Below are 27,959 nucleotides of genomic sequence, written 5' to 3'. Positions count from 1 at the left end.
ACATAAACATGATACTAACAAATGCAATGCTACTGGCATTGTCGTATTACCAAGTTTTCACCACAAATGTGAATATAGAGAGTGGCGTCGCTCCGCCTACCTGGCTCGAGGGCTGCTGTCTGTCGTTTTTGTTTTGTCCGTGAATCCACGTCGTTTTGATGTTTCCAGATGGCCTGTGGCTTTTGTTGAGCTGTTCTCGATTGTTATTCAATGCCTGTGCCCCGTCGTTTATTCCAATAGACAAAATCCACTAACGGTCTCCGCATTATATTCTTCTCTTTGCCATTTTGCTTCAAGTTTTTGACTTTGCGGGATTATTCGTGCCTACTTCACTGAAATATTTTGAACACCTAGGGCCTGTGCTTTATGGCTGCAAGTTTAGCAGAATAGAATTTGGATATCTTCGCCTCAACGCTGTCTCTGAAGGTAAGTGTTATGGATTTGTGGTTTTATGTCGTCCTACGTCATGTGTGTTTGTGAAGCTGATGTTTCGTTCACTTCTTCAGGGCCTGGATACTCCATTTGTTTCCTAAAACTTGAAATGAAACATTCAGAATAATCTTTTTTAACTTGCCCTTGAACGTGGGAGACCTGAAATATTGCTCTGCGTAAGGCTGTCGTTTTACTTGTTTAGTCTGTTTACAACATTGAGCTTGTCGATGGTGAGATTGTGCTGTAGAATCTGCTTATATACATCATATTACTGACCGATTGCTTACGTCCAAGCGCGCTGAGCTTGCTGCCCACAAGGAAGCGCTATAAAACTATTATTATTGTGTCACGTGTGATGATATAGTCATTATCAAGTAAAAGTACCGTTCATCAAATACAAAAATACTCTGTAACAGGTTTTATTGTGCGATAATTAGACGAAATATTTTACACCACTCGTTCACATCCAAGAAATAACTTTCTCTTCCAAGTTTTAATGTGAAATTCGTTCATACCAGTCAAAGGACAAAGAGCGAGACAGAGAGAAAAATGAGAGGCGAGAGAATTTCTGCCTTTTTTCGAGGTGGCGAGGCAAGAGATGACCTCATTAATGCGAGTCAGTTGTCATGGCATCATGTGGAAGACACGTGATCCGTTAGTGTTCTTTTCCATTGTGTTGACAAAGGCGATGTGTGACTACCATGGCAGCAACGCTCGACCAACTTGTGATACATGCACTTCAAGATCTCACGAGTACAGCGTTGCCGCCATCCACTGAAAACGCAAGAGAACAATGAGAAAAAAATTGTTCGGACATTGGCCAACACACTTTGAAGGTTGCTGAGTCATAAGTATGTTTACATATATTCGGCGTTTCCAGATTTTGAGCCTTTCACAAGACACAAGTCTGTTTCCAGCTGAGTTTGTCTTACAGCGAGTTCTTGCAGGAAACAAATCAGTCACGACCTCATGAACGAACAAACTGATATAAGCAGCTGGCAAAGAAATCGTGGACACCACAGTGACAGTTGCTCACCTCATTCAGGTTCATTGAGATCCTGCCTTTCGATGATTTTCTTTTGAAAATTTCTGGCAAGAGATAAACAAAAATAGCGCCAAGTCAAGTAATGGATGGGGAACTGCCTGGGGCTACACAGTTAAACAGTGGTGACAGCGGTGCATCTCAATAGCTCAAACTGAGACAGTTCATTCTGTTTAGAGTAAGCCACATCTTCAAAGGAGGCACAGTTAATTTTACATTTCTTCCTTTAAATGACAAAGTGACAATATTGCATAACATTTAAGTAAAATGCGTTTTGTAACTAGCAGAACACGCCAATCATCACGTGATTTTCATAGCGTATTCCCAGGCTCGGAAGGAGAACGAGACATGACAACATACGAAGGATGGGAAGGAAGAACAGTACTGATGAAAGACAAATATAGAAAACGCAAAGCGGAATCGGGTAATAGCAGAGGAAGAAGAGCAGGGAAGTAGCAATAAATGGAAAATGGGGAAAGAGGTGTGTGGTAAAAGGATTAGCATTGTGTGGAGTGTTGTTAGGAGTAATGCTGAACGAAGAGATGTGTATTCAGTGCACATTTAAAAGATTCAATAACCTCTGATCTAAGGCAAAATGAATGAAGGCGTAAAAACAAGAGTGCGTTTATGCAGAAAACAGCAGACTTTGAATATGGACAAATAATTTCGATGTAAGCAGTCAGACAAATGATATAAGTAGTCATAAAAATGATAAAAGGATGAAAGGAAGGAAGGTGAGTTGAAGACACTGACGGTAGAGGTCAAAGATACGGAAGAAGGCCTGCATGAAGTCGTCCTCTTCCATGTCGCCATTACGATCTCCATAACGCCGCACCACACGATGTAACGCCATGGAGTCGATGGTGAAATCTGCAAATAGAAGGAATAACTGCGCATGAACTGTGACAAGAAGGTCATCATCGTTGATAAAACGAGGCTAGAAATGACAACACTTAGTGACATGCCTTAGTGCTCCAGTGCTCGTGACGCCAAGCAATTGGAGTAGATGTAACCACCCGTGACCTGTGACGTGATGGGTTGCACACAGCAGACTACTGTTTGCCTCTCCCTCACAGCCCACAGCGAAAGATTCAGACCTTCCCATGACACAACGGACTCGTCAGACTGGTTTAATCAAGTGCACTTCTGTGACCTTTCTGTAGTCCATCAATAATGTCTCTTAGTTATTTTTTGATTACTACATAAACATACTGAACACTTTACTGACTGTATTTGCGGAAGAGGTCATTTAGCTCCGTGGGACTGACCATATTGTCATGGTTTACGTCTGCTTCTTGGAAAGCAATCTGCAAGGGAAACAAACCACAAATTACGGGGAGGTAACTGTGCTCGTATGACTAAAACTCCTGAAGTTTCAGCTTCACGCAATGCTTTACTGCTTTCGATTAAAATATACAAATAAAAAAGATAGAAAAACGATAGGAGAATAAAGAAAAAAATGAAAGAAAGAAAAAGGAAAATGAAAGAAACTGCCCACTCACTGCCCATAACTGAATTTTTTTCCACGCTTTCTTCACCTTGGTGAGGTCAAGGAGTCCCGTGACAAGCGGCTTCACATCGTCAAAGATTGATATTATAAACTAATTTATTAATTAAAATTGAAAAGCATTCAAAACCAAATTGCTTTAAGTGAATTACAGTATCGGAAGTAAAATTCTGTAAAATGACAGCAATAAAACGCATACAGCAAAGGGCAAGAAAAAAAAAAAAAGAGGAAACGCATGCACGCACTCTCACAGACGAGTAAAACAGTCTGTCAAAGTGCAAGCTCGCGACTTAGTCGTTTAAACCTCTGCTCATAGTTTTCGAGTGGATAAGCAAGAAACCCGAAAGAGGTCAAGAGAACACCAAAAAGGATACGTCGTACAGGGAGAGAAGACAGCGGCAAGTTTCCAGAGAGTAGCCGTCAGATTTGCCGGTCACTAGGGGAAAAGAAAGGTCACGTATTTGGAGAACGATGTTCAAGGGAGTGAAAAAGGGCAGGGAAGGATGAACAGAAAGAAAGATAAAAGGGAGGAAAAGATTAGAGAGAGAAGGAGGTAGAGATAGGAGGATGGATTATAGAAAGAGAGACGGAGAAAAAATACATACTTTCTCTTTTCGCCTCTTGTAGAATTTTGTGTAAGCCCCTGGCATCAACCTTGCCATCAGGCCCTCGATGCTTCTGGAAGAGACTGTCTATCAAATTACTTTGTGGAAGCATTAAGTCCTGAAAATCAAACAAAAATATGAACAGAGTAGCTTGGTTGAGACCCTGTGAGACAACTGGTCTAAGGACGAAGCGACGCAAGAAGGACAACAGCTGCTCTAGATAATCCTATAATCACAGGAAGTTTAACCTAGCAAAGATTTAAACAAAGCCTTGAAAAAAACCCATGTCTGTAAAGGGGATCGAGATGCCACTTGCTCATGCCGTCAACATGGTTGATATTTCCAAGAACTTTGGGTTGTAGAAAATGGCATGACGTTTACAAATAAATAAAATAACGAGAGAATGCTCACTCTTATCGGTCCGAGACTCTCTTCAGCAGGACTGAAAAAACACAATTTGGTAATCAATCATGTTAGCCTCAGTTAATAGTAACAGTTTCACTCACAATTACAGGAACAGTTAACATCAGTAAAATCAAAATCAGTTTTGAAATCAAGAACGAAGACAGTTCAAGGAAACAAAAAGAATGCAACGTTATTTTCTGAAAAATATTCGTTCTAACAATATCACAACAACAGCAATAATAAAAAAGGTCATACCAGACAACCACTTCCTTCGCCGAAAATATTCTTAAATAGAACTCTGCCTCTACCGGGACGTAAGTGCAGGGTACAATGATATACGTTCCAGGGTCAAGGACGAAACTGATGGCGCGTTCTCTATATGGCCAGAAGATTCCGGATGTGTCCACGAGCTGTGGTGTGTGCTCGGAGAAGTTCTCTGGCGTAAGTCGGTCTGGCGGTGCTACTCCAGGCTTGAACTGCGAGCAGACAGGTGAGACGCGAGAAATACGGTGGGAATCAGACAAGCGAGCGCTGGTCAGACGAGGAACGACGGTTTCAGGTTGGGAAGCAGGGAAATAGTTTAGAAAAATAGCAGTAAATAGTTAGCACAAAAAACGTAATTCATTACCTTGACTACAAGATTTAACCTTAGCAGTAATCGTCATGGTGCGGGGATGTGGACACAAACCAAGACAGACACGCTAAACCCCAATGAACTTAGACAACCTGACCGCGGACCTACGCTTAGTGGGAACTGACTCTGAAGATAACGAAGCCGATGTGCACATCTTCAGCGCTCGGCCGAAGTTTGTCGATGATCTCTAGCAGAGAGACGACCACAGAACACGGTCCGGTGTGGTCCAGCGTCAAGCTGAACTGAGGATTGATCCAAAACTGATCTGCACAGGCAGCCAAATGTCGGTCTTGAAGGGAGTAAGCATCATTGCGTAAGCCGTGTGTGTGTGTGTGCGCGCGCGCGCGCGTTCATGTTTATGTGCATTTAGCAGACATAAGCGTTAATATGTGCGTCACTACATTTGCAAATGTTTGTCCGTTTTAATGTTTCTGTGCAGCTAACAGACTTAAGGCGTTATTTTATGCGTCAGTATATTTGCAAGTGTGTGTGTGCTTGTGATTATGCTGGGAGGCTCACTAGATTGATAGTTATAAAGAGGTCCGCCAGCAGTCGTGCCTTTGATCCAGCTGCCGAAGAACGATATCTTTGTCCACTTCTTCCTCCCTATCTGAAACAAGACCAATTTTGTATAGGGTAAATCATATAATGAGTGACGCTGAGAGGTTTAGATAGACTTGCAGGCTTAGAAATACCAGAACAAGAACTCAAAGCTACACAATGAGTTAGTCTTAACTGCCTTAGAAATAGGTAAAAAACCGATTCACATTGTTTTTATGTGCTTCTTCCTACTTTTCTACCATATGTGTGTATGTGCACGTGCGCGCGCTTGTATACTACAATATGTGTTTATAATCTAAATGTGTATTAATGTCCGTGGCATCTAATTAAACGTTTAGTTTCAGATTTGATTTCTACTCTCCCAATATGAGATTAAACTAAAGATTAGAAATCATTTGTATTCATAAAAATATTTCTGACGTGTGAGGCAGTGATATATTTTGTGTTCTCTGCGAGACAGTGATATATTTTGTATCGATGTATGTGTAAGACCAAGGTTATTTTCTGGACATTAAATGTTTTATCAAATCAAATAATATTTTACAAAATCAGGCAACGCCACCCACCTACCCTTTTTAGTGCTAAATAAAACGAGTTTCATACCAGTCCGCTTTCTCTATTTGCCATCAGAAGGTCTGGAGACAGGTGGCATAACTCTAGTTCGTCGAAGTTCTTTATGAAGTCCTCTACACTCATCCTGTCGACAGACGCCGACATCACCAGGTAAATTTTTGTGGGAGCTTAGCACGTTTGCTTTTAATAATAGAATCTGTTGGTGAAGTAGGTGATTTTATGACAGTTAACAACAAACATACGCACATGCATACAAACAAACAAATCAAAAACAAGGAAGCAAGTAAGCCACCAAACATACTGATAAATAAAAATTGCGAAGAAAGAAGTAAACAAGCATGGATTAAAAATCAATACCAGAACTCGCCGTCGTCTTTCCTTTGTACAGCATGTTCATCTCTTTCTTCTGGAGTTATTTCTTGCCATGCGGTGTCGCTGAAATAGTGCAAACCTAGAAGGTATTAGTTGACAAGGACCGTTCTATCACTATGTCAACTTCAGTTATGTCTTTGTTCACCAGTGCTTTAAATGCTCCTTCTTGCAAGAAAGAGCGTCGAGATAACTCACGAAGAATAAAATATAAAGTAAATATTGTGTAAAGAAAATTATTTAGTTTTGCATCAGGAGTAAATGGCAGAGGAAAATGAGAAAAACGCATGATATATTTCTCAACAGTTATGTAACAGCAAACTTGATAAAGTATAGTTTTGGAGGCATGCGTAGTTCATCATGACATGAGTTTATATTATTATCACTTTCATATTTGCCCGTTGATATGTATGAAAGTTTGTGTCTAATTTTTTTTTAAGCTCTCATCGCTGTCAGATTCTTAGCATGTCCTGCCGTCAGACTCCAACACTCTCTACAAGCTGATTTCCCAGCTGCTGATCACTGTGTTCGCAAGATAGCACACATTTTCTAGCTCAATCAACGAGGACTGATCGATTCATTGTCACAGAATCGGTTGTGTCCGACACTGAGACTTCACATCAAGATCGTCATCACAGCTGCTCACCTGTCAGACCATGCCCCGTTCCACTCTCCGTGGCCGAATGGATTCCGCAGAAGCAGCAGCATTTTCGTCTTACCTTCGTGGGTCACCTGCAAAAACCGTGACGGCGGTCTAACAACTATGACTGCCTGAGACAATAGCAGAGATGCGTGTGATTTAGTAACGCCCGTTTGTGACGATGGGCACAGTTCGTGACAAGAATCTCTTTAATCAAATCTGAACGAATAACGATGTTCTGATCGCAAGAAGCAAGCTTTCCACTCAACAATTTGTACCTGCATTATGGGAACAAGTCTAGGCACCGCGGGCACTACCTCATATTTCTTTATCCCGGGGCATCTTTGCTATCACGTTATAGGTATAGTTTCAAAGGCAAAACATCACACACACAGCCACCATTTTAAAGAAGAATTAAGAAAAAAGAAAGAAGAAAATGAAAAAAAGAATGTCGGCTGATTGATAAACAGAGGCTACATGAAGCAAGAACAGCTTGCCAAAGACGAGAGCTGAACCCAGGACAGCTAACCCTTACAGAATTGGTGACAGGCGCTAACCGCTGCACCACTGGAAAGCCGATGATAATAAAGAAGAAGAAGATGATGATGAAAGAGATGATAATGATGACTGTTGACTGATTGTTGATTGATCGGTGACGATGATGATAATGATGATGATGAAGAGGAAGAAAACAAACTTGAAGCCTCACCTTTCTATGTCTGATGAGACTGTAAGCGTGGTTAGTATAGAGCCCAGTATCTAACCTCCTCTCTGTTTGAGAGTCAGGGTCCTGTGAACATAAAAGATTAAGCTGTTAATGTTTTTTCACAACTGTTGCTCACTTCACTGTATGTAAGAGAGAGAGAGGGAAAAATTTCCGACATCATCATAGCCAAGTGAACATAGCTACATTCTATAAACAATGGTAAAAAAAGGTTAAAAGGAGGCAGAGAATAACAGCGACTGACGAAGATGGTTACTCCCATGATGGTCTCCATGCTCCAGAACACCTCAAGGATGTTGGAGAGCTTCTCTTCGTTGAAAGATTCCTTCAGGTCTATAATCTCAGTTATGCCCCCCGTGAAGTCCAGCATGGCGTCGTTTATTCTTCCTCCATCGATAGCTCCATAGTTGCCGTACAGCCTGAAGACAGGAGCAGCAGCCTTGAAACAACGGCATCGTCTACAGGACATGACCTCAGGATTGACTGTACTCACAAGAATGTAGCCATACGAACGTCCTCTGAGGCCGTTTTAATGAATCAGAGGTAATCAGCTCCTCAGGTTTTGCTTTACCTTTGCTTAATCATTGATTATTATTAACTGATAAATTAGTATTACCTGTATGAGGCACATGCCAGAACAGAAATTTGCTTTTGGATCACACAATAACACTGGAAACACATCATAGGTTGATAAAAAAAATAAACACACACATGCATTCCCTAACCCTAATAGTTCTGAGAAAATACAGCATAACACTACATAATCATGAGTCTTTGTGCGTTTAGTTGAGCATGGTTACAGCTGCTGAACGAAGGACCTCAGGTATGCATTTCTTGTGCACTTCGTCAAGTGCACAACGCTTCCGGTCTATACATAACCCTGAGGCAACTAATCTGTGCTTAATACTTGCATCCTTTACTTCCTACTAGTTCCAATACACGTGAATAAAGTCCACGACTCACTTGGCATAAGCCTTTTCCAGCAACGCGCCCCAGAACTCGTTCTTGGTCGTGCTGGTCGTGAAAGTCAGGCTGCCATTAACCGTGGGCAGTCGGTCGTCCACGACTACCTCTCGCCACGAGCCGTACTGCCAGAAGTTGAAGCGGAATATCCCTGAAACATGTCACGTTTGAGCAGCGGCGTGCAAGTAGGTGGAATAGCCACGTAACAGATAGAAGAGCCACACAACACATCGATGAATCATGCAACGTCTGAGATGGCTATGCAGCACGTCTTTCAACACGTGGAAAAGCCTTGAAAAATTATAATAAATGAAAGATTTGTATAGTTCATAACTCACACTCGTAAAGAGCATGCGGTTATCGCTTAAAACAAGAACATGGACAACATGGAAGCATACAAGGGATGGAAGAATAAACAACAGTACTGACGACGAATAGAAGACAAACATACAAAACGCAAAGAAAACCAAGTTACTAAAACTGAGAATATCGTGACATTATAGACGAAGACAAGAGGAAAAGTAGCAAAACGCGAAAAAGGGTGGGAGAGTGAAAAAGGACTAGCATTGTGTAGACAGTGTTAGAAGTAATGCGGAAGGAAGAGATGCGTTTTCTGTGCAGATTTGAAGGATTCAGTTTTAGGTATTATAATTCTTCTGCGTCATGCATAATATAATTGCAAATAGTGTACATAGCTATCAATAGTTGTGATTATAGTTAACTTACTAGTCAGCCTTCTCGTCTTTCTCTGCAGATTTATGACACTCTCCATCCTTACTGTATGTTTCCTGATCCCTCTTTGTGTCTTCTACGTTTGTCTTTTATTACTTGTCTGCAAAGTTGTTCCTCCTTACGTCTTTCGTATTCTGCCCTACTTGTCTTAAGTGCTGAGAGCATACTTCATACTTCTTCGTGAGCGTGACTATGCTTATTATTATTATATTAAAAACTTAAGCTACAAACGAAAGGAAACAAAATAAGTGAAAGAGGTGGAAGGGAAGACAAAAAAAAAAAAAAAAAAAAAAAATGTCAAGATAAACTACAACGAAGCCGGCAAAAATACAAACTACGTACTCCATCTCTCCCCGTCTTGATGATTACGGTACCTGCATAATCGTCGACAAAGTTCTGGTCCGAGGGAACCACGGTTTCCAGAAGAAACTTGCTGGTGGCCGCCAGGGACGTTACGGCAGCAATAAACCAACAGTTACCTGCAACACGAGTTAGCTACCATCAGGTCATTTTAGAGGAGCAGATTAGTTCTGCTGTAATTATATAAACAACTTCGTTTGTCGTGATTTACTGAAAATTTACTGTACATTTGTTTAATTGTTCCTTGCCTGAATCTCAGCTTAATTCTGTCCTATGACCTGTCATCAGATTTACATTTGATAAGGTGCATATCTTACAATTCAAAGAAAAATAGAGAACTAACCAAACAGCTGGAGACAAATTATCGAGAATTCATAAGAAAACTCACCTAGAAGACCCTGCTTAAGGTTCGCGTTTTCTGGCCCCTGTACCATGAAATGAGGATCTGGCACAATTTCCTGTAAAAATCGAGCAGTAGAAAATACTTCATACAAATCACATCATAGGTTAATAGCCTTATGTTAGTAGTAGTTATTTTTAGCTGAATCTGAACTTTCTACGCTATGTTTGTATTGTTTTATGAGTCCATTACACTTTGATACTGTACTTTCACTGAACAGTTATTTCAACTCTGTTATTTCACATTGCTAGCGTCACCAGTGTTAGTTTTATTTGTTTATACTCTCAATAGTCAAACGTTTCTGGTGCAGCTACTACAGCAGTTGAAATACATGTAAACGTCTCATTACTAAATACTGTTTCATTGATTTCCAGGAAGTTTTAGACACTCCATTCTAAACGATATAAAACAGAAAAATAGATTTCTGAATCAACAAAAGTGTCCAGCAGTTTAGATGTATGGGTAATGTTCAGTGTTTCGAAACTCGTCATTCAAATGTATACCTGAAAAATAATAAACAATATAATAAAGCTATTTTTAACAACTCTCTCACTGTCACACGCCTAGGGCAAATGAGGACAAAGTACTTTATGTCTGGTGTCAGTTGACATGTCTGTAGGGATGTGACCAGAACAAGAGTGCCGGACTCACCTGCGGTCGTTTCCACGTGAAGCTGACGGCAGACGTTCTAGGAAGGAGAAGCGAAGAGTCGTTCGCTGGGAACTCTTGGTCTTCGAAAAGTTTATTTTTCTGACGACACTTTCTTTTCAGAGTAACATAGTCCGTCATTTTCATCGCACAGTTTGTGTGGTTCCCATTTTTATCTTTTCCTTCTTCAGTTATTAGTAGCGGCTAGTTAAAACAAAAATTCTTCAAATGTCTTTCAATGTCAACGTGGCCATATTGCGCATGCGCAATGAAACTGTTTGGATCAAGAAATACAAAACTAACAAAAAGAAGCTTCTGATTTAATTTTTTAAAAAAATGACTAATGTGTTGTGTTCTGTATTTTAAAATTATTATTAACTTTGAAGACAAACTGTGAAGTTTTGGTCTGTAGAGATTCAAGCCAAATCTATAAGTAGCATTTCTATGACAAATGTTGTTAAGATGAAGATTCTGAATCTGTCTTGTGTAAGGTCGCAATGCCATGCCAGCTCTCGTGCTCCACAGTTGTTTCTTGATATACTTGCTTATAACTGAATTAATATGCAGTTTGAGCCCTGTGTTCATCTCTGAGCTTTAGTTTCTGCTGTGTTTTAGTGACCGACCGTAGGAATCACGCAAAGTTTTATTCCTCAATCATTTTTCGGGGCGCTGCCAGTGTCAGCCATTAGTTGCTGAGCTTCTTGGTGTGTACGTGCGGAAACCATATTAACCTTTTATTGGAGTATTTTGCTAGTGTGCAGATATTTTAATTATGACTAACTTTGTTGTAAACGACAATTATTCTGGTTTAACTGTATTATTATTGTCCTGCTCTGTCGTTATTGTCCCAGATTAACTGTTTGATCACGGAAGTGTACAGGTTCGTGGCTTGACTACGACTACAGACAACTTTGCTGAGGGGTCATGTAGATGCTGGCTTATCTACGAGGGGTTACTCCATGGACACGAATTGTTTCCAGTTTTGCATTCATCTGCTTTTATCGCAGATTAATATTTACTTCGTCGATCTGAACTACATGCACACAACATGTTAAACTTTCACTAATAATGTTATAGGCAAGAAGAGTTTCTTTCTAACACGGGACACAATGAAGTGACAGGTGCCGCATTTATTAATACTGTACCATGTGTTTCCGTTGTCGTGTGTTATACAAGACATCAACTATATTAATATAGTTTCAAAAGTATTTAAGCTGTCAGTTATTTTGACTGGCTATGCGAACATGTTTTGACAATAAGACGCATCTAAACAGTTATTTATTCAGCTATTTACATGGAAATAATACCACATGATATTCAAGCTGTGGCTTACATGAACATAGTACCAACAGACAGTCAAACGCTCTAATTCTAGAACGAGCATTCTAGTATAAAAATATTGGCAACTAAAAACAAATAAAGCTTCTACTGATATGAATATTGAATGAACAATTGAAGTGCCACTGTTAGTTAATTACAAAGTTCGAACATTACAGAATCTCCTGAGACAACTTGTAAACTGCAATGTAGACCCAAATGTCAAAGTAGACAATCAATAAAACATCTAAGACAGATTTGCATGTTAAATGAGAAACAAAATGTAAAAGAATATTGTTAAAAAAAACTTTGATTGGTGGGATATGGCTTTTGTTATTTAAAGTAATTTGAAAGGGAGAAACCACTCCCTTTGGCGGGTTTACGGCCATGATTAATACTGAGCAAACAAACCGTCCCCCCCCCCTTTTTATACATTTGTTAAAACACTTCAGACACTCCTAGTCCCAGTGTGCAGGTGTTTGAAGTGAGTAGTTCAGTGGAAGCTATGCGTCATTAAGGGGAGAAGTATTCCGATGCAAAATATACTAAAGACTTGTATAACTCCTTTCCGAAACATATAACGGCTTGCACCAGAAAATGGGATTATAAAATTACCAATTCTAATAAGCAACTTCCTAATATTTTATATTGATTTTTTAAAAATGCCTAGGACTGCTGTTTGTTTACATGTCCGCTAAAGTAAAATCCGCGAAAACACATGCCACAGTATTTTCATATGTTTTAGAAATTGTCCACGTTTCATGCTTTCAGTTTTCTTCAAGTGCTTATTTGGTTTCAATAGGTAGGTGTCAATCTGTTCATGCTTTATATTGGTTCATAGGACACTACGAGTAGTAAGATGACTGAGTGACGACTTGATAAAGTTTTGCTGGGGTGCGCGTAAGATTTGGGCAGTGACACCCACACATACAGTATCACACACAAAGGACACACAGACACGGCCTCAAATATACAGGCAAAGTCACAAGTAAAAACTCTCTAACCATACATAACAGCACCAGTCGCACCATCTCTATGTACCATGAATAACCGAGGAGAAGAGGTAGGGCGAGGATAAGAGATGCTGCCTTGTGTTGCATAGATGTTCAGAGACTAAAGATGATCTGAACGTTAGTTAGCGGTTGTGGAATCCTATGGAAGACACGTTACAGATGCTTGACCTCATGAGCTGTGGCGAGAGGGGTCAACCGATATGTGGTAGTGCAGTCGGAGATGTTACGAGTACAGTGTTGTGGCCATCCACTGAAAACACAAGAGAACGTTGAGAAGCCTCGAATAAACTGTATAATTAGTGTCTAGTTACAGGTTCTGAACCAGTCACATCCCATAATTCGCTTCTTCGTGGTGACGTCTAGCGGAAAATAACTAAAACAAGAAAAATGATCATCATGGTCATTCAGTATCGGGGATGACATTTGCTCACCTCACTCAGCTCCATTGTGATTTTACCATTTTCTGATTTCCTCTTGAAGATTTCTGAACATAGAAAAAGCAATCAGAAAATAATTTTGTAGATGTAATCGATAATCTTCATATTTTATACTTTAAGATTACACGATAGTCTTTACAATAGAAACACATAAAAAAGTAAAACCGAGGGGAAAATGAGAAAGAAAACAGATAAGGAGGTAAGAATAAGGGAAGTTAGAGGGAGAAAGTGGTGACGGGGGAGATACTGACGGTAGAGGCCGAGGATACGGCAGAAAGCCTGCAGGAAGTCGTCCTCGTGCATCCGACCTTCACGGTCGCCATAGCGCCGCACCACACGGTGCAAAGAAGTAGTGTCCAGGTTGAAGCCTGCAATCGTTGCTAACCAACCGTTACTTTATGACATCACAAGTCTGTCAAACGAGGCTATACACGAGAAACCGCAACTCGACTCTCGCTCACAGTGAACATTGACTTTCTCAGTACTCGTGTGACGCAAGCCACAGGTCAGAGGTCATTTTGTCAGTCGAGATGAACTGGTCTCTACATATGACCTCTCGTGTGGGGTTTTCTAACAATCTTACTGTCGCAAAGAAAGATATCGGGCAAGTGGTACTTTAGCAAAGCCCAGGTTCATACTAAGAAATGCGGACTACAGGTAAAAGTCATCGATGCAGGCTACTGACCAATCTTCTGGAAGATCCCCTTCAGCTCGGAGGCGTCGACCTTGCCATCACCGCTTAAATCTGCTTCTTTGAAGGCAAACTGCAGGAAAGACATTCCAGATCACAGTAGGTAACTTAGTTGTAAGGGCGCATCATCTACACACACTTTGTTTTCCACAGACTATGTATACATTCTGTTTTATTTTTCCTAAGTGCTTTATATAAATGCATTTTGAAAACCATACGAAAAATATAACTACAATTTAGAAAGACTATACAGGTCTGAGAACTATTATACAAACTTAATTACAAAAAAGTCAAGTGTTAACTGAGAGCCTTGCACAGAACTTATTTGTTCGTACGTTACAGCCGTTCTGTGTGTCAGTTCCGGTGTGAAAGTTTCTCATTTACCCAAAACGCTCTTCTCGCAGGTAAGTCTGTACCACGTTTCCAAGGTGATGTTGGTGATGTGATGCAGACGTGAAGAGACTTTGATAGCAAGGACACGAGGTGGTATGACACCTTGTTTGGGTTCGAGAGGTAGATTAATAACGGTTAAAATTACTCGAGAGATGCAAAAACTTTGTACACAATCTGTGACAAAAGACGATTTCTGATATGACTAGCATCTCCACGTCTCCCCTCTTATTCTTTCTTGACTTGAAGACTACTCAGGTTTGATGATGTGACCGTGTATGTGCGCGCAAGTTTATGTGTGTGTGAGTGTGGATAGAGAGAGAAAGAGAGAGATAACTATAAAAAATGAATATCTTACCGTCCACAGCTGGATATTTTTCCACGCCAACTTTACTTTCTCCTGGTCAAGAAGTCCTACAACAAATGTCTGTGACATTATTAAGGATGTAAATTTGACGACTAAACTTTATTCTAAATACAATAAAAGAACATAAATAAAACTCAAATAACATAAATAAAAGCGACGATTTACAACAACAATTAAAATAATTATTGAAAGGTTTGGTAGGCATTATAATAAGAAATAATATTTTCAAAATAACAACACTTGGAAAGGATACATCATCAAGGAAGACAAGGCAGCGGCAGGTTTCCAGAGAGTAGCCGTCAGGTTTGCCGTACGCTGATGGAGAGAAAAGTCACGTGTTTGGGAAACTTTTAATGAGTCTGTTGGTCAACATTGTGTTCAGCCGATTTCTTAAGTGTAGTTAGTGTAATTATGCAACACTTCCCCTGAAAGGGACTCAACCCGTTGCTACTTTTTCCCGCAGTCGACATCATGAGATATACAAAATGAGAAGACAGATAGAGATGAAGAAAAGATAGCTTCAGCAGACAAGAAATGATGAAAAAAAGGTAAAAGTAGTCCCCCGAGCTTTTAGTCGTGTGTATGCTTGAGGGGTGGGTTGGGGCGAGTAGTTAGAAACAGTACTTTTCTTTTTGTGTGTCTATCTTCACTCCCTTGCTGTCTCACCTTCCTGAATTCTCTAGGATGTCAGGTACAATTCCTGACAACTAGGTCGACTGGGGAAAGTTCGCTGCCCCACATGGGATTCGAATTGGTTCGGTAATCCTAGGGGTTCGCATCGCATCCCCAAATTATAAGGTCGATGACGGAAACAGACCTACTCGGGTGAATAGAGAGAGAGAGAGAGTTGAGTGGAGACAGACAGGTAGACAAACAAATAAAAGGAGATAACAAAGGAGAAAATCACCCACTTTCTAACTTCGCCTCCGCAAGTATTTTTTGCAAGCTACTGGCGTCAACCTGACCATCTGGTCCTCGATGCTTCTGGAAAAGTCTGTCTATCAAACTGGTCTCTGGTATTTCCAGTTCCTTAAAAACAAAACCAAAATGTTGACAATGCAATGTGGCTGTCAGTGGGTCGTCATGTCGTGAAGACATCTGTGTCATTATTATTGTTAATATTATTACGAGCAGGGTCACCTACAGAAAGCTTACTTTAATCACGAGTGTAGGCCTGGCTGCATGAAAAAAAAAAAGCATTTCGTGATTTTGGTTGAGACCAAGAAACAAAATCCACAGGTATAGTTGTTGTCACAGCCTTTGTTTAGGTTACCCACCCTATCCTTATCCGATACAAAGATAACAAATCAAAATATATTCTATTTCATGCTAAGTCTGAATTTATCTTTATTTTAGCATAAAGACATGAGTAAACAGAATTCGCTAGGGGGATGTGTGTATGTGTTAGGGGGAAGAATTACTAGAAAGCCGTAGCGGCTCTTCAACAACTTTGTATACTGGCAATAGCTGTTGTGAAAAAGAAACGAAAGCCAGTTTACTGGTTATTGGATACATTACAAGAAGACACATTTCTCAAAAATATACATCAGCCTTTAATTTCATGCCATGATAAATTCTGTAAACTGATCCATCCTTAGGCCACTTTCATGAAAAACTCTAGCGAAAGGTGTATCGCTATAATTGTGACCCGCCATACAGAGGATGTATTAAATCGGAAATTTGAAATTGTATAATTTTAAGATGTACAGGTTTTGATCTTTCTTTTGATACCACAATTGTTCGTCTAGTCATAAAATTGAGTGAGTTATAAAGGTTTGAAGTGTGCAAGTATGGTGGCAGCCATTTTGAGAAAAGCTAGATTTTTTCTTAACAACGGGTACTTCTAATTGTTCAAATTGTACTAAATTTGGCATGATGATAAAATACAGCAAGCTACATTATTTCAAGTGACAAAAAGTACATAGCAATGAATATTTGCAGTCTTTTAGTGCCTTACCCTGTTAGAAAATCAATGGAAGGGGAAAAAAACAGTCACTGCATTGTAATCGACATGAGCACTTACAGAAACATCAGAATACTAAAAAATTATCTCCTAGTATTAATGTATTAGCTGATGATCCGGACAAGACAAAAGTTTTTTTAACCACTTTAGTTTGCTGACGATGACCCTGACATTTTCAAGTACGAAAGAAAGCTCACTCTTGTCGGCCCAAGGCGCTCTTCGGCAGGACTGAAAAAATGGAAATTTGTGGTACATTCCTTTGGCAACCATGGTATAAGTTTTTAGAAACCGAGGAGACATTCCTTATTTTAGCAACAATATCAGCTACAATACAAGATGTAAGGAGCATCAATGTCTCAATGGTAATATTTAATGTCTAATAGTCAATTCAAGATTAAAGGTTGACTCCAAGCAGGCAGATTAACATTTTTTGCATTGTATCTGACGAAGATAATTTAAAATAAGACATGTATACAATGCTTCAGATTGAAAAGATAAACATATATACCGCTAGATAGATACCTTGGCACAACACAGAAATGAACATATACTCTGATGAATTATAGACAGGAGGGAAGCAAATACACAGGCAATAGGAAAGCATTTAACAGAGGAAAGGTTAGGTCAGCCTCAACTGTCTGATGAAAGTAGAAACCATAATAAGCTCTGAGTCAGAAACAAGTTGTATCTAACTGCTTGTTTTCAGTCATACCTGACATCAACAGGTAGCTCCGAAAATATTCTCAAATAAAAATGTGCTTCTTGTCCCGGCATGAAGGTGCAGGGCACAACGACGTGAGCCCCGGGGTCCAGGACGAAATGCACGGCACGCTCTCTGTAGGGCCAGAAAGCCCCGGATGTGTCCACGAGTTGTGGGGTGTGCTCGTAATAGTTGTCCGCCGTTAGTCGGGCTGGAGGTTCCTTTCCAGGCTTGAGCTATTACCAGACAGGTATAAGGTATACAAAAGTGTGGCTCAACATGTGTAAGTAGTTCTTAAGCGTGCGCGCGAGACCATGCACGAGTGCGTGCTTGTGTTTGTGAGTGCATGCGTGCGACTACAGACCTAGGTTATAATCAACTGACCTTAAAGATGACGAAGCCGATGTTCACATCGTCAACGCTCCGAAGAAACATGTCTGTGACCTCCAACAGAGAGATGACAGCATTGACAGGCCCGGTGTGGTCCTGGGTCACGCGGAACTGGGGGTTGGTCCAAAACTGACCTGCACGTGCAGCGGAGTAAAAAGAACACGAGGCAGTTAGCGTCTCGCATTGATGCCCATCTATGTGTGGATGCAGCAACAACATCGCCCCATACCTCGCGGTTACAGGGGCAATAGTTTATCGTGACTAAGGCCAAACCTTTTTCTTCCGTTTCCTTTACCTTCCCTGATAAATTAGGTCCCCTCATTTTTGCCAGGTTAGGAGGAGTTTTGCAGACAGGCCTGAGCAGGCTGTGACCTCGTGCTTCACTGTCCAACTAACCACTAAACCAAACACCAACAGATTATGGAGCCACCCCTCTCGTGTTTAATGGGTACTTTTACTATATACATGAGGATATACACCTGCTACATTTTCCCTGTATTTTTATTCATATATTTGTGCGAATTTGTCAGTTTAAGTGTTCCTGTGTACCTATATTTATATGTGTGTTTGTCGAGGTGTGTATCTTTGTGCCTATATTTCTGTTTAACTCACGAGAGGTGAAGCTCTTCAGCGGTCCCCCAGAGGTCACATCCTTGATCCACTGGCCGGTGAACGAGATTTGTTTCCATTTCTTCCTTTCCATCTGAAAATAAAATTCACACGGTCCTCACCTTGTACGAAAAGTTTCATTTTCTTTCATTTATTTGTTGTCTGTGAGTTCGGGAGTTTTAGGGGGACGGCTGAAAGAGAAGAGGAAACAAGGCAAGTCACCACAAAAACATATACATAATTAAAAGAATAATTTTGGTTTGATTGTGACTGACAGTTCATCAGCTGATGAAATCCTGGGTGCTACATACTATCAATTCCCGAGTTCAACCTTAAAACCCAAGAAAACTTGAGTATGTGTGGGTTGAGTCCGTCCGTATCTTACCGTCACATTCCAGCAGCTAAATAAAAGCACTATGAATTATAAAATAAAAATAAAAGTTACATTCTCATTTATAAAACTGGTCATTTTTGAGAATTTTGAGAAAACAACAGAGCTCCATACCCGTTCACTGTCTTTATCTGGCGCCAGAAGGTCAGGAGACAGGTGGCATAACTCCAGCTCGTCGAAGTTATCGATGAAGTCCTCTACACTTATCCTGTCGACAGATCGATACAAATGCAAATTTATTTGTATAGACACAAATGCAGTAATGCATGCTATGGAATACTGAAAAAGAATGTTTCTTAAAGGATTAGAAAAGTGAATGAAATAACTGAAAGTCAGATGAGACGATTACACTGCTTTATCAGCAGTTATCACAAAGAAAGAAAAAAGAATGAATACCAAAACTCGCCGTCGTCTCTCTTGCGGATGGCATGGTCTTCTCGCTCGCTGGCACTGATCTCGCTCCACGCACTATCTCTGAAAAAGTCCAGAGATGAGCAGAAGGTGGGCATGATCGCATTTTGTAATCTTAGGAGAGTTGTCTTACTGGTCAGGCAACATCATTTTAGTACATGTGTCTGACCACTGGGGGAGCTGCACGTTCAGACAATGCTACAGTCTGACAGGACCTACACCAGTCCATGCTAGTCTGACAGGACCTACACCAGTCAATGCTACAGTCTGACAGGACCTACACCAGTCAATGCTACAGTTTGACAGGACCTACACCAGTCAATGCTACAGTCTGGCAGGACATACACCAGTCAATGCTACAGTCTGACAGGACCTACACCAGTCAATGCTACAGTTTGACAGGACCTACACCAGTCAATGCTACAGTTTGACAGGACATACACCAGTCAATGCTACCGTCTGGCAGGACATACACCAGTCAATGCTACAGTCTGACAGGACCTACACCAGTCAATGCTACAGTCTGACAGGACCTACACCAGTCAATGCTACAGTCTGGCAGGACATACACCAGTCAATGCTACAGTTTGACAGGACCTACACCAGTCAATGCTACAGTTTGACAGGACCTACACCAGTCAATGCTACCGTCTGGCAGGACATACACCAGTCAATGCTACAGTCTGACAGGACCTACACCAGTCAATGCTACAGTCTGACAGGACATACACCAGTCAATGCTACAGTCTGGCAGGACATACACCAGTCAATGCTACAGTCTGACAGGACATACACCAGTCAATGCTACAGTCTGACAGGACATACACCAGTCAATGCTACAGTTTGACAGGACCTACACCAGTCAATGCTACAGTCTGACAGGACCTACACCAGTCAATGCTACAGTCTGACAGGACCTACACCAGTCAATGCTACAGTCTGACAGGACATACACCAGTCAATGCTACAGTCTGACAGGACATACACCAGTCAATGCTACAGTTTGACAGGACATACACCAGTCAATGCTACAGTCTGACAGGACTACACCAGTCAATGCTACAGTCTGACAGGACCTACACCAGTCAATGCTACAGTCTGACAGGACTACACCAGTCAATGCTACAGTCTGACAGGACCTACACCAGTCAATGCTACAGTCTGACAGGACCTACACCAGTCAATGCTACAGTCTGACAGGACCTACACCAGTCAATGCTACAGTCTGACAGGACATACACCAGTCAATGCTACAGTCTGACAGGACATACACCAGTCAATGCTACAGTTTGACAGGACCTACACCAGTCAATGCTACAGTCTGACAGGGCATACACCAGTCAATGCTACAGTCTGGCAGGATTAAAAACATTGCCTATTCGTTTGACAGAATCTATTTTTAGATGTCTGCCAGAAACGGTCGTCAGAAATGTCGGCGCTTACGTGTCAGACCACGCTCCGTTCCACTCTCCGCGACCGAATGGATTTCGGACGAGAAGCAGCATCTTCTTTTGACCTTTATGTGTGACCTGCAACAATTGCTGTTCAACAGTTTGCGAACCTACAGACTGGCTACAGCCAGCAACATACCAAAACAAATAATTCACTGAGCAAGTTATTTTACCATCTGCCAGTTGTTAATGTGCACTGCAAATAAATGAATAAATGAATAAATAACAAAAAAACAAAACAAACAACAACAACAACAACAACAACAACAACAAAAATACACCAGCCATATGGTTGTAAGGTGTAGCAGCCATTCATTCCCATTTTACGTTTATACTAAAGCCTGTATAAATCAGCAGTTACACAATGTACACCATCAACTGCCTGAGGTGATAATTATACTTTTGTGTGTTAAGGACTCACTGTCTTATGTTTGATGAGGCTATAAGCGTGGCCAGTGTATAATCCCGTGTTTAACCTCGTCTCTCTCCGGCCCACAGAGGTCTCCTGCCAAGATTAGGGAGCACAACCTTTATTATCATAATTAAGAAATAATACATAGCAACAGACTACACTGACCATATCAAGACTGTCCAAAGCGTGTTTCCTCATTAGTCAACGTTTCTGTCTCATTAATCAATCCGATCTGCCGAAAATTTTGCCTTAGAAATAGGCGAAATGACATTTCAAATGACAAACAAATATTAAACAACATTTCTGCGTGATGCTAATACTTGAATGCACGGGAAGTGGGACTCACATGCACCTGTACATACTGGTCATCATATTGTCTACTATGTAACTATTTGCGGCAATGTATGACGACAGTCATATAACAATAACAGCCAAATAGAATTAGTTATTTCACAATACGTGTCCAGTTATGCGTGGAGGAAGCGTGCGTCTAAGGATCACCATTACACGAAAGAACAAAATGAAAAGAACCCATCCTAGAGAGTTTGAAGAAAGACTGACAAAGATGGCGGCGCCCATGAGGGTTTCCATGCTCCAGCACATGGTCAGGATGTTGGTGAGCTTCTCCACATCAATGGCCCCCTTCAGCTTGATTAGCTCAGTTATTCCCCCTGTCATGTCCAGCAGGGCGTCGTGCACTCTGCCTCCATCGATAGCCTCATAACAGCCGTACAGTCTGCAGACACGATCAGCGTGGAGACATAAGAATGTTTTTTTTTTTTCTGTAAAACTTTATAAAACCATCTCAACAATGAGAATAAGGAGAAAGACGAAGAAAAAGGAGACAAGGAAAAGATATATGAGAGCGAGAGCGTGACGAGGGCACCCCTAATCTAAAGGGTGTCAGGTCTGTAACTCACTTGGCGAAGGCCTTCTCCAGGAGGGCGCACCAGAACTCATGCTTGGTGGTGCTGGCCGCGTACTCCAGGCGACCTTCCCGTGTGGGCAGACGATCGTCCACGATCACCTCCCGCCACTTGCCGTACTGCCAGAAGTTGAAGCGGAATATCCCTGTGACACACACAATGGTCGCGCACTGCGTAGGAGCACTTGATACATACAACAATACATTGAGCGGTATAGAGAAAATATTTGCAACTTTCTCTGTATCAGTATTTAGAATATAAATGCAATACCATGAAAACATATAAATACATGTAAAAGAAATATCTATGGTTCATACAGAATAGTATTGCAGGTTATACAAAAAAAAAGTAAAAATAAAAAAGTTATTTAATTTTATTTCTGGATGATGAAGGTACCTGCATATTCAGAGCCAAAGTTCTGATCTGGGGGCACGACCTTATGAAGAAGAGACTTGTTGGAGGCCGCCAATGAAGCTGCGGCAGCAACAAACCAGCAGTTTCCTACAACACAGCAACAATAAATCAGCAACAGGATGTCTAACAGCAACAAACAAACCCGCAACTGTCGTCACAGTAACAAACTAGCAAATACCTGTACTTATGCACTGTATTTATGTATCTTTGTGTGTGTGTGTATAAAAGAATTAGATTTTATGCGTACATCAAGAATTTTGTAATCAGCTGCGGTCTTGGTTTGAGATCGTCACAACGCATATACATATAAATATAAAGGTGTAAGGGAAGCAACTCATGATATACGGATCGACAGTTCACCTAGAGTTCCCTGCTCAAGATCCACGTACAGCGCCTCGTCTGCAATGAACTGAGGGTTTGAGACGATTTCCTGAAAGCAAAATTAATAAAATTAAAATCTGTTATAAACAAATCAAAGCAAATAAACGATCTTGAATAAAAATAATTAATTCATAGAAAGCCATTAAAAAATAAGAATTTTATTGTTTAATCCTGTTTCTATATCCCTCATTCAAGAATGTCTCCTTTATGCCCATAAGCACGTACTAGCAGATGTAAACACGCAAACACATGCTAACATCCTGGTCAACAAACGCTGACTACAGAAATGCACTCAGACACACAGCAGGATGTCAGTATCAGTCCCAGAATACTGCACAGACTGATACAGAAGACACCTGACTTCTAAACTTTGCGATGAGTAAACACTAAGACGACCACTTCTTTGCCTGAAACCTGCTTAAACGCGAACTGTAAACACTGTCGAATCTCTGCTTTCCTTAAAATGCCACTTATTTACTTTGGTACACGCAGTCGTATTCATTATCCACCCTCTCTTCAATAGTCGGGTACAAACACTGAATTGTTAAGCTATCATGTTGAAAACTCTCTTTCCACACAAACACACTTTATTTCCGTCTGATGTAAGCGATGTCTAATTTCAATACATGGTCTTAAAGAGGAATTAATGACATTTCTATCCGTTCATTCTCTTTGCCATCGCCTCCACTCCAGTAATGTTCACCTCTCCTACAAAGCAGGCCGATTGGTTTTTGTAGAAAAAGGATGCCGCGGTGGTGTAGCTTCCTGAGAGTCCGAGTAATGGATGAGCAACATTACACTGAAGATCAAAAGACCACGATGCAGGTGTTACAAGGACTTTTGTTGACAAAGGGCGTCAGTATTTATTCGTGTGCGTGTGTTCTCTCTCTCTCATGTTTAGATATCTCTCTAAAAAACGGGCTAGAGTACACACACACACGCACGCACACTCGTTTGGAATTTGCTTTAGGAGAGTCTGTCACTTGTGGACAGTCTAATCATGTCTGCGAAAGGGGAAGTAGCCTTCTTTCTCTCCGCCCTTATTTATCGTCCCCATCGCCCCCCGCTGTCTTTGTTTTTATACCATCCAGTCACGATCGTCGAATGATGTTCCTTTATTATGGAGTTGCGAGGGTGTGAGTCTACACAGCAATGAAAGATAAACTTTATGTCAGATTTACTGACCTCACGCAAAATCCAGTGCAATTCTTTATATAAAGCACATTTCAGTTATGTTGAATGGTAAACACATGGTACAGGCTTCTAGGGTTTTCTTCGGTATCATCCCACCACCTCCCCCACAATACGTACCTCGAAATCACCTGTAGGTGGAAACACTTTCCCGCCCCCTCCCCCAAGAAAAAACAACAACCAAAAGCAAACAAAAACAACCCATCTACCCCAAATAGTTTGCGCTTTTTTAAAAGTGTGCATTTTGAGTCAATTTTGTACAAAGGGTAACAGAAGTACAAGAATTTAACAGCTTGTGAACACATTACTGTTAAGCGATTAAGTGTGATAAGCGGCTGTAACATGTCACGTGACTCGTCAAGCATGTCTCTCGTGTGATCAGCGGCTTTGACATGGCACTCGTCTATCGTCTGTCATGCTTTTCAAAATAAGTCTTGTTGAAAACCCATCTACACGCAGACATGACTAGAAATTAAAAGTGGACTCACTTTAGGTCGTTTCCACTCAATGAGTGGCGCCGATAAGGACGAGCGGAAGTACAGCGAAGCGCTGCTTGCTGGGAAATCTTTGTCCTCGAAAAGTGTCCCCGTTAGACGACACTTGCGCTTGATGCTCTCATAGTCTGTCATGATTATTTCGATTTCAGCTTCTTTCTCGGACACCAGCGGTGGCTGATTAGAGCTGTCGGGGTTGTTGTCTCCTGACGCCGCGCTGTCAGTAGGTGCGTCGTCTGCTGCGTCTGTGCTGGTGCAGCAAACCGCACACCGCCTGCCGCCCGCACACAGATGACCCAGGTAGTGACACACTTTGTATATATCCGCCAGGGTAGGTGTCGGGGCTGACTGTACATGATAAACCCAAAATGCTTGCGAGTGAACAATACAGTCGTGTGGCTTTACAAGATGAAACACATCGAGTCATGGCGAGGTGCACACTTATCCCACCCTCACTCCCCTCGCCTCGTCAACAATTTGTCGTGGGACACGGTTGAAGTGAGACTAGGTTGTCACGGTCTGCAGATGCCCAGAGCTGCTGCACAGAATGGTGGAACGCGGGAGGACGAGACGGAGGAAATACCAGGGAAATGCATAATTTAGACATAAATTAGTCGGGTGCTTTCACTGGAACTTATATGCAGTCTTCTGTCGTCATCTCCACCAAACCCCCAAAACTTGATCACCATGATTTACGAAGTCCCTTTAACTCCATGGATCTAGACTGCTGATTTTTGGGTGTTAAAATATACCCGTGTAAGATAACCCAAAATCTATTAGTTTGTACCTCAATGAGGTAAACAAAGGCAGACTACTAGAACAGATTAAACATAAGAAGGAAAAAAAAAGCGCATGAGGGTCTAAAGTAGGAGGAATAAAGAGTTGATGAAAGGAAGACAACTTCAACTCTCGCATTAGAAATAGTTTTGAATTGGGTTGACATGAAGCATATCACTTGCGAATATTGCCTATCAACATTCTAACAGACAACAGGCTGAAGACAATTGGGTCTGTGAATAAAAGCACCATGGCCCCAAACTAATTGCAACCAAAGTTATTTTTCTGCAACATATACAGAAAGACTTTTTTACACACTACAAACATAATGTCACGTGTTCTTTTCTTACATTGAATAATTCTAGTTTGTAAACACCGCATCCTGAGGGGACATCGAGTTGCCAGTCGAATACTTTTTAATTGTATTTCTACACTTATTTTGGGTAAACTGTAGCTACGTATTAAATTAGAAGCAGATCTGTTGTTTATTATTTTGATAATCTTCCTATTGTTTACACTTGAAGTAATGTAAACATTACTACAAAGTTGCAGTTACCTTGATCTGCTCTCATGCCTTCCTCATTTTAGCAGACGACAAGTCTCGGAAAGGGATGCAATAGAAACCAAATCATGAACAGATTATGTTTATGTGATACAGAATCAACACATTATCAGATTTACTTATCTAAATATGACATAGTCAATTTGTTTATTATTTTTATTACGTAGTGGAAAGCATCAAAGATAAAGTGTGTTTTGGTAGATGGAACAGACAAAGCCTAGCTTGTGAATATAACGGCCTGTTAATATAAGCGGATATTTGTGTGCAGCTGTTATACTGTCCTACTGCAGCTAGTAAAGTGCACACACGACATGCATTAGAATTGTGGAATCTTCTGCACTTTCACATATTTTTCTTTAAAACCCCGAAATAAGGCAGTTGTATACACCTTGTAATGGTGATTGTAGTGAGAGGACAATAGTACACAATAACTTACATGTCTGTTTCAGCAAAGATATCTTATGTTGCAATGTTTGGGGCTTAACCCTTTGCCGGACTACTGGGTCCATGAACGCTCTGAAGTTGTACTAATCGAGCAAAGAAGTCTTTCGGGCAGAAAGGGAGATCAAAGGCTTGCTCTGATGAACAGATGCCAGGGAAGGGAAGGGACAGATAAGATGCACATAAAACGAAAGGTGGGCGACATTTATTGTCTGACAATAGACTGAAAACTACTGTTATCGGCAATGACTGTAGCTTAGAAAATGTGATTTGTCTCGCTATTGATATAAAGCTTTATAAATCAGGCATCGATAGTTAAAAAAAAAAACTACTAATCAGGAATTTTTGAGGCAGGAAGGAAAGTGATTTGTCGCCTCAAGGCTTCAAACGCATCCTCCTCCTCCTCCCCCTCCTCCTCCTCACTATCATCATCGAAGAATTACTCAGCTCCTTTCTCTAAAATACCGACGGTAAAGCTGTTGCACCTTCTTGGTATTAATTTACACATCTATGATGCTTTGTACATGGCTAAGTATGTAGCAATATTATTACAAACGTAGCTGGATGCCTTTAGGAAATAAATGACTCACCTTTATCGATATTTTTGAGATGACTAAATGCTAGTAATTCCTCAGTTGAATGAATCCCTTTCTTGATAGTACTAAGAAACATAATCTCACCACATGACCACTTGTTCAAAGTACAAAAATAAAAACAAAATGTTGCCAATTACATCTTTCGTGGTTAACCTGCTATGGAAACTGGGGGTTAAACTCCGCAGACCACACGATCACCGGACAGAGCTCAGTACTGGTTAGTATCACAGTGAAAGCACTGAGCTGACATGCTGGCATGTAGAACATGTGATGGACACCCTGTAGACACAAACTTTCTCTCAAACTCGCCAATAAAGGCCCTATACAACCAACAGTGAGCAGCACACAACCAGGGCTTGTAACATCTCGTGATGCTCTCCAGTCATCCACTCGTGAAACATTCTCATTTCCTGATATGCTGCGGCAGTCGAGATGACTTCCGGAAAGATTTCTCAGAAAGTTTATAAACATTTGGAGAAGAAACTTTAGCGAAACATCACTTCTTGACCTGCAAAGTACTCGCCACAGTGCTGAGATGTCATTATGGATTCATTATTAGACAGTCCAGAAATATATTTCAAATAAAGCAAAGTGTGGCGATTCGTCTTCATCAAACAGTTTGATGGTGTCTTACCCACCTTTTCATCTTGCCCTTTGTTCTGGTCGGTCAGGCAAAGAGACTTCACTCTTAAATTAAATGATTAAATGGCGGAAATCACTTCACTGCAAAGACTCGGTGTCTTGGAGAGGTTGGCACCGTAGACTGAGAACCCACAAACGAGCCATTGACGACGAAATAGGTGCATGGAACTTAAATATACTTCGTCACCAATTAACATGGCATTTGGCATCTTTCACCGTAACATACGATAACACATTGCGCAGTTCTTTTATCTTTTTGTTTTATTTCATAATGCACATAAGCACCAAAATTTAAAAATAAACATGAAAAATAAAATATTTATCACAAAAATGTCACATAGATACAAGGGAATACAATCACCCGAGAGCACATGTACAAAAAAAAAAAAAAAAAAAGC

General features: G+C 40.9%; 2 protein-coding genes across 6 annotated transcripts; both read right to left on the bottom strand.

Annotated features, from left to right (window-relative positions):
• Nucleotides 1-823: 823 nt before the first annotated feature.
• LOC112558379 (calpain-8-like) lies at nucleotides 824-10,840 on the bottom strand. 2 transcript variants are annotated; one of them, XM_025228860.1, is made up of 20 exons: nucleotides 10,599-10,840; nucleotides 9,936-10,005; nucleotides 9,562-9,666; nucleotides 8,456-8,606; nucleotides 7,737-7,911; nucleotides 7,478-7,558; nucleotides 6,775-6,860; nucleotides 6,117-6,194; nucleotides 5,790-5,883; nucleotides 5,184-5,235; nucleotides 4,751-4,890; nucleotides 4,247-4,467; nucleotides 3,998-4,028; nucleotides 3,587-3,704; nucleotides 3,356-3,417; nucleotides 2,977-3,045; nucleotides 2,703-2,781; nucleotides 2,228-2,344; nucleotides 1,469-1,521; nucleotides 824-1,206 (listed from the first exon to the last, which is right to left on the bottom strand). In XM_025228860.1, the coding sequence occupies exons 1-20, from the start codon at nucleotides 10,740-10,742 to the stop codon at nucleotides 1,180-1,182; spliced, it is 1,953 nt and encodes a 650-aa protein (XP_025084645.1). In that variant the 5' UTR covers nucleotides 10,743-10,840; the 3' UTR covers nucleotides 824-1,179. The 2 variants fall into 2 exon arrangements, with proteins under 2 accessions (XP_025084645.1, XP_025084637.1); XM_025228852.1 differs by having other exon boundaries at nucleotides 826-1,206; nucleotides 5,145-5,235.
• On the bottom strand, nucleotides 8,777-27,290 carry LOC112558359 (calpain-B-like). 4 transcript variants are annotated; one of them, XR_003098137.1, is made up of 22 exons: nucleotides 26,914-27,290; nucleotides 24,538-24,891; nucleotides 22,838-22,907; nucleotides 22,460-22,564; nucleotides 22,058-22,208; nucleotides 21,699-21,873; nucleotides 21,147-21,230; nucleotides 20,718-20,803; nucleotides 19,260-19,337; nucleotides 18,978-19,071; nucleotides 18,476-18,566; nucleotides 17,858-17,997; nucleotides 17,486-17,709; nucleotides 16,971-17,001; nucleotides 15,722-15,839; nucleotides 15,064-15,125; nucleotides 14,802-14,870; nucleotides 14,048-14,126; nucleotides 13,614-13,730; nucleotides 13,357-13,409; nucleotides 11,868-13,175; nucleotides 8,777-8,788 (listed from the first exon to the last, which is right to left on the bottom strand). XR_003098137.1 is itself a non-coding variant. In XM_025228831.1 (22 exons), exons 3-22 carry the CDS (start codon nucleotides 24,676-24,678, stop codon nucleotides 13,149-13,151), a joined length of 1,995 nt encoding a protein of 664 aa, XP_025084616.1. In that variant the 5' UTR covers nucleotides 24,679-24,891; nucleotides 25,877-25,920; nucleotides 26,914-27,290; the 3' UTR covers nucleotides 11,706-13,148. The 4 variants fall into 4 exon arrangements, 3 of the variants coding, with proteins under 3 accessions (XP_025084616.1, XP_025084605.1, XP_025084626.1); XM_025228831.1 differs by lacking the exon at nucleotides 8,777-8,788 and adding an exon at nucleotides 25,877-25,920 and having other exon boundaries at nucleotides 11,706-13,175; XM_025228820.1 differs by lacking the exon at nucleotides 8,777-8,788 and having other exon boundaries at nucleotides 11,706-13,175.
• Between the last annotated feature and the right edge of the window lie 669 nt (nucleotides 27,291-27,959).

This window comes from Pomacea canaliculata, linkage group LG1 (genome assembly GCF_003073045.1).
Source record: "Pomacea canaliculata isolate SZHN2017 linkage group LG1, ASM307304v1, whole genome shotgun sequence".
Lineage (NCBI taxonomy): Eukaryota > Metazoa > Mollusca > Gastropoda > Architaenioglossa > Ampullariidae > Pomacea > Pomacea canaliculata.
This window is presented reverse-complemented; position numbering and strand designations above follow the sequence as displayed.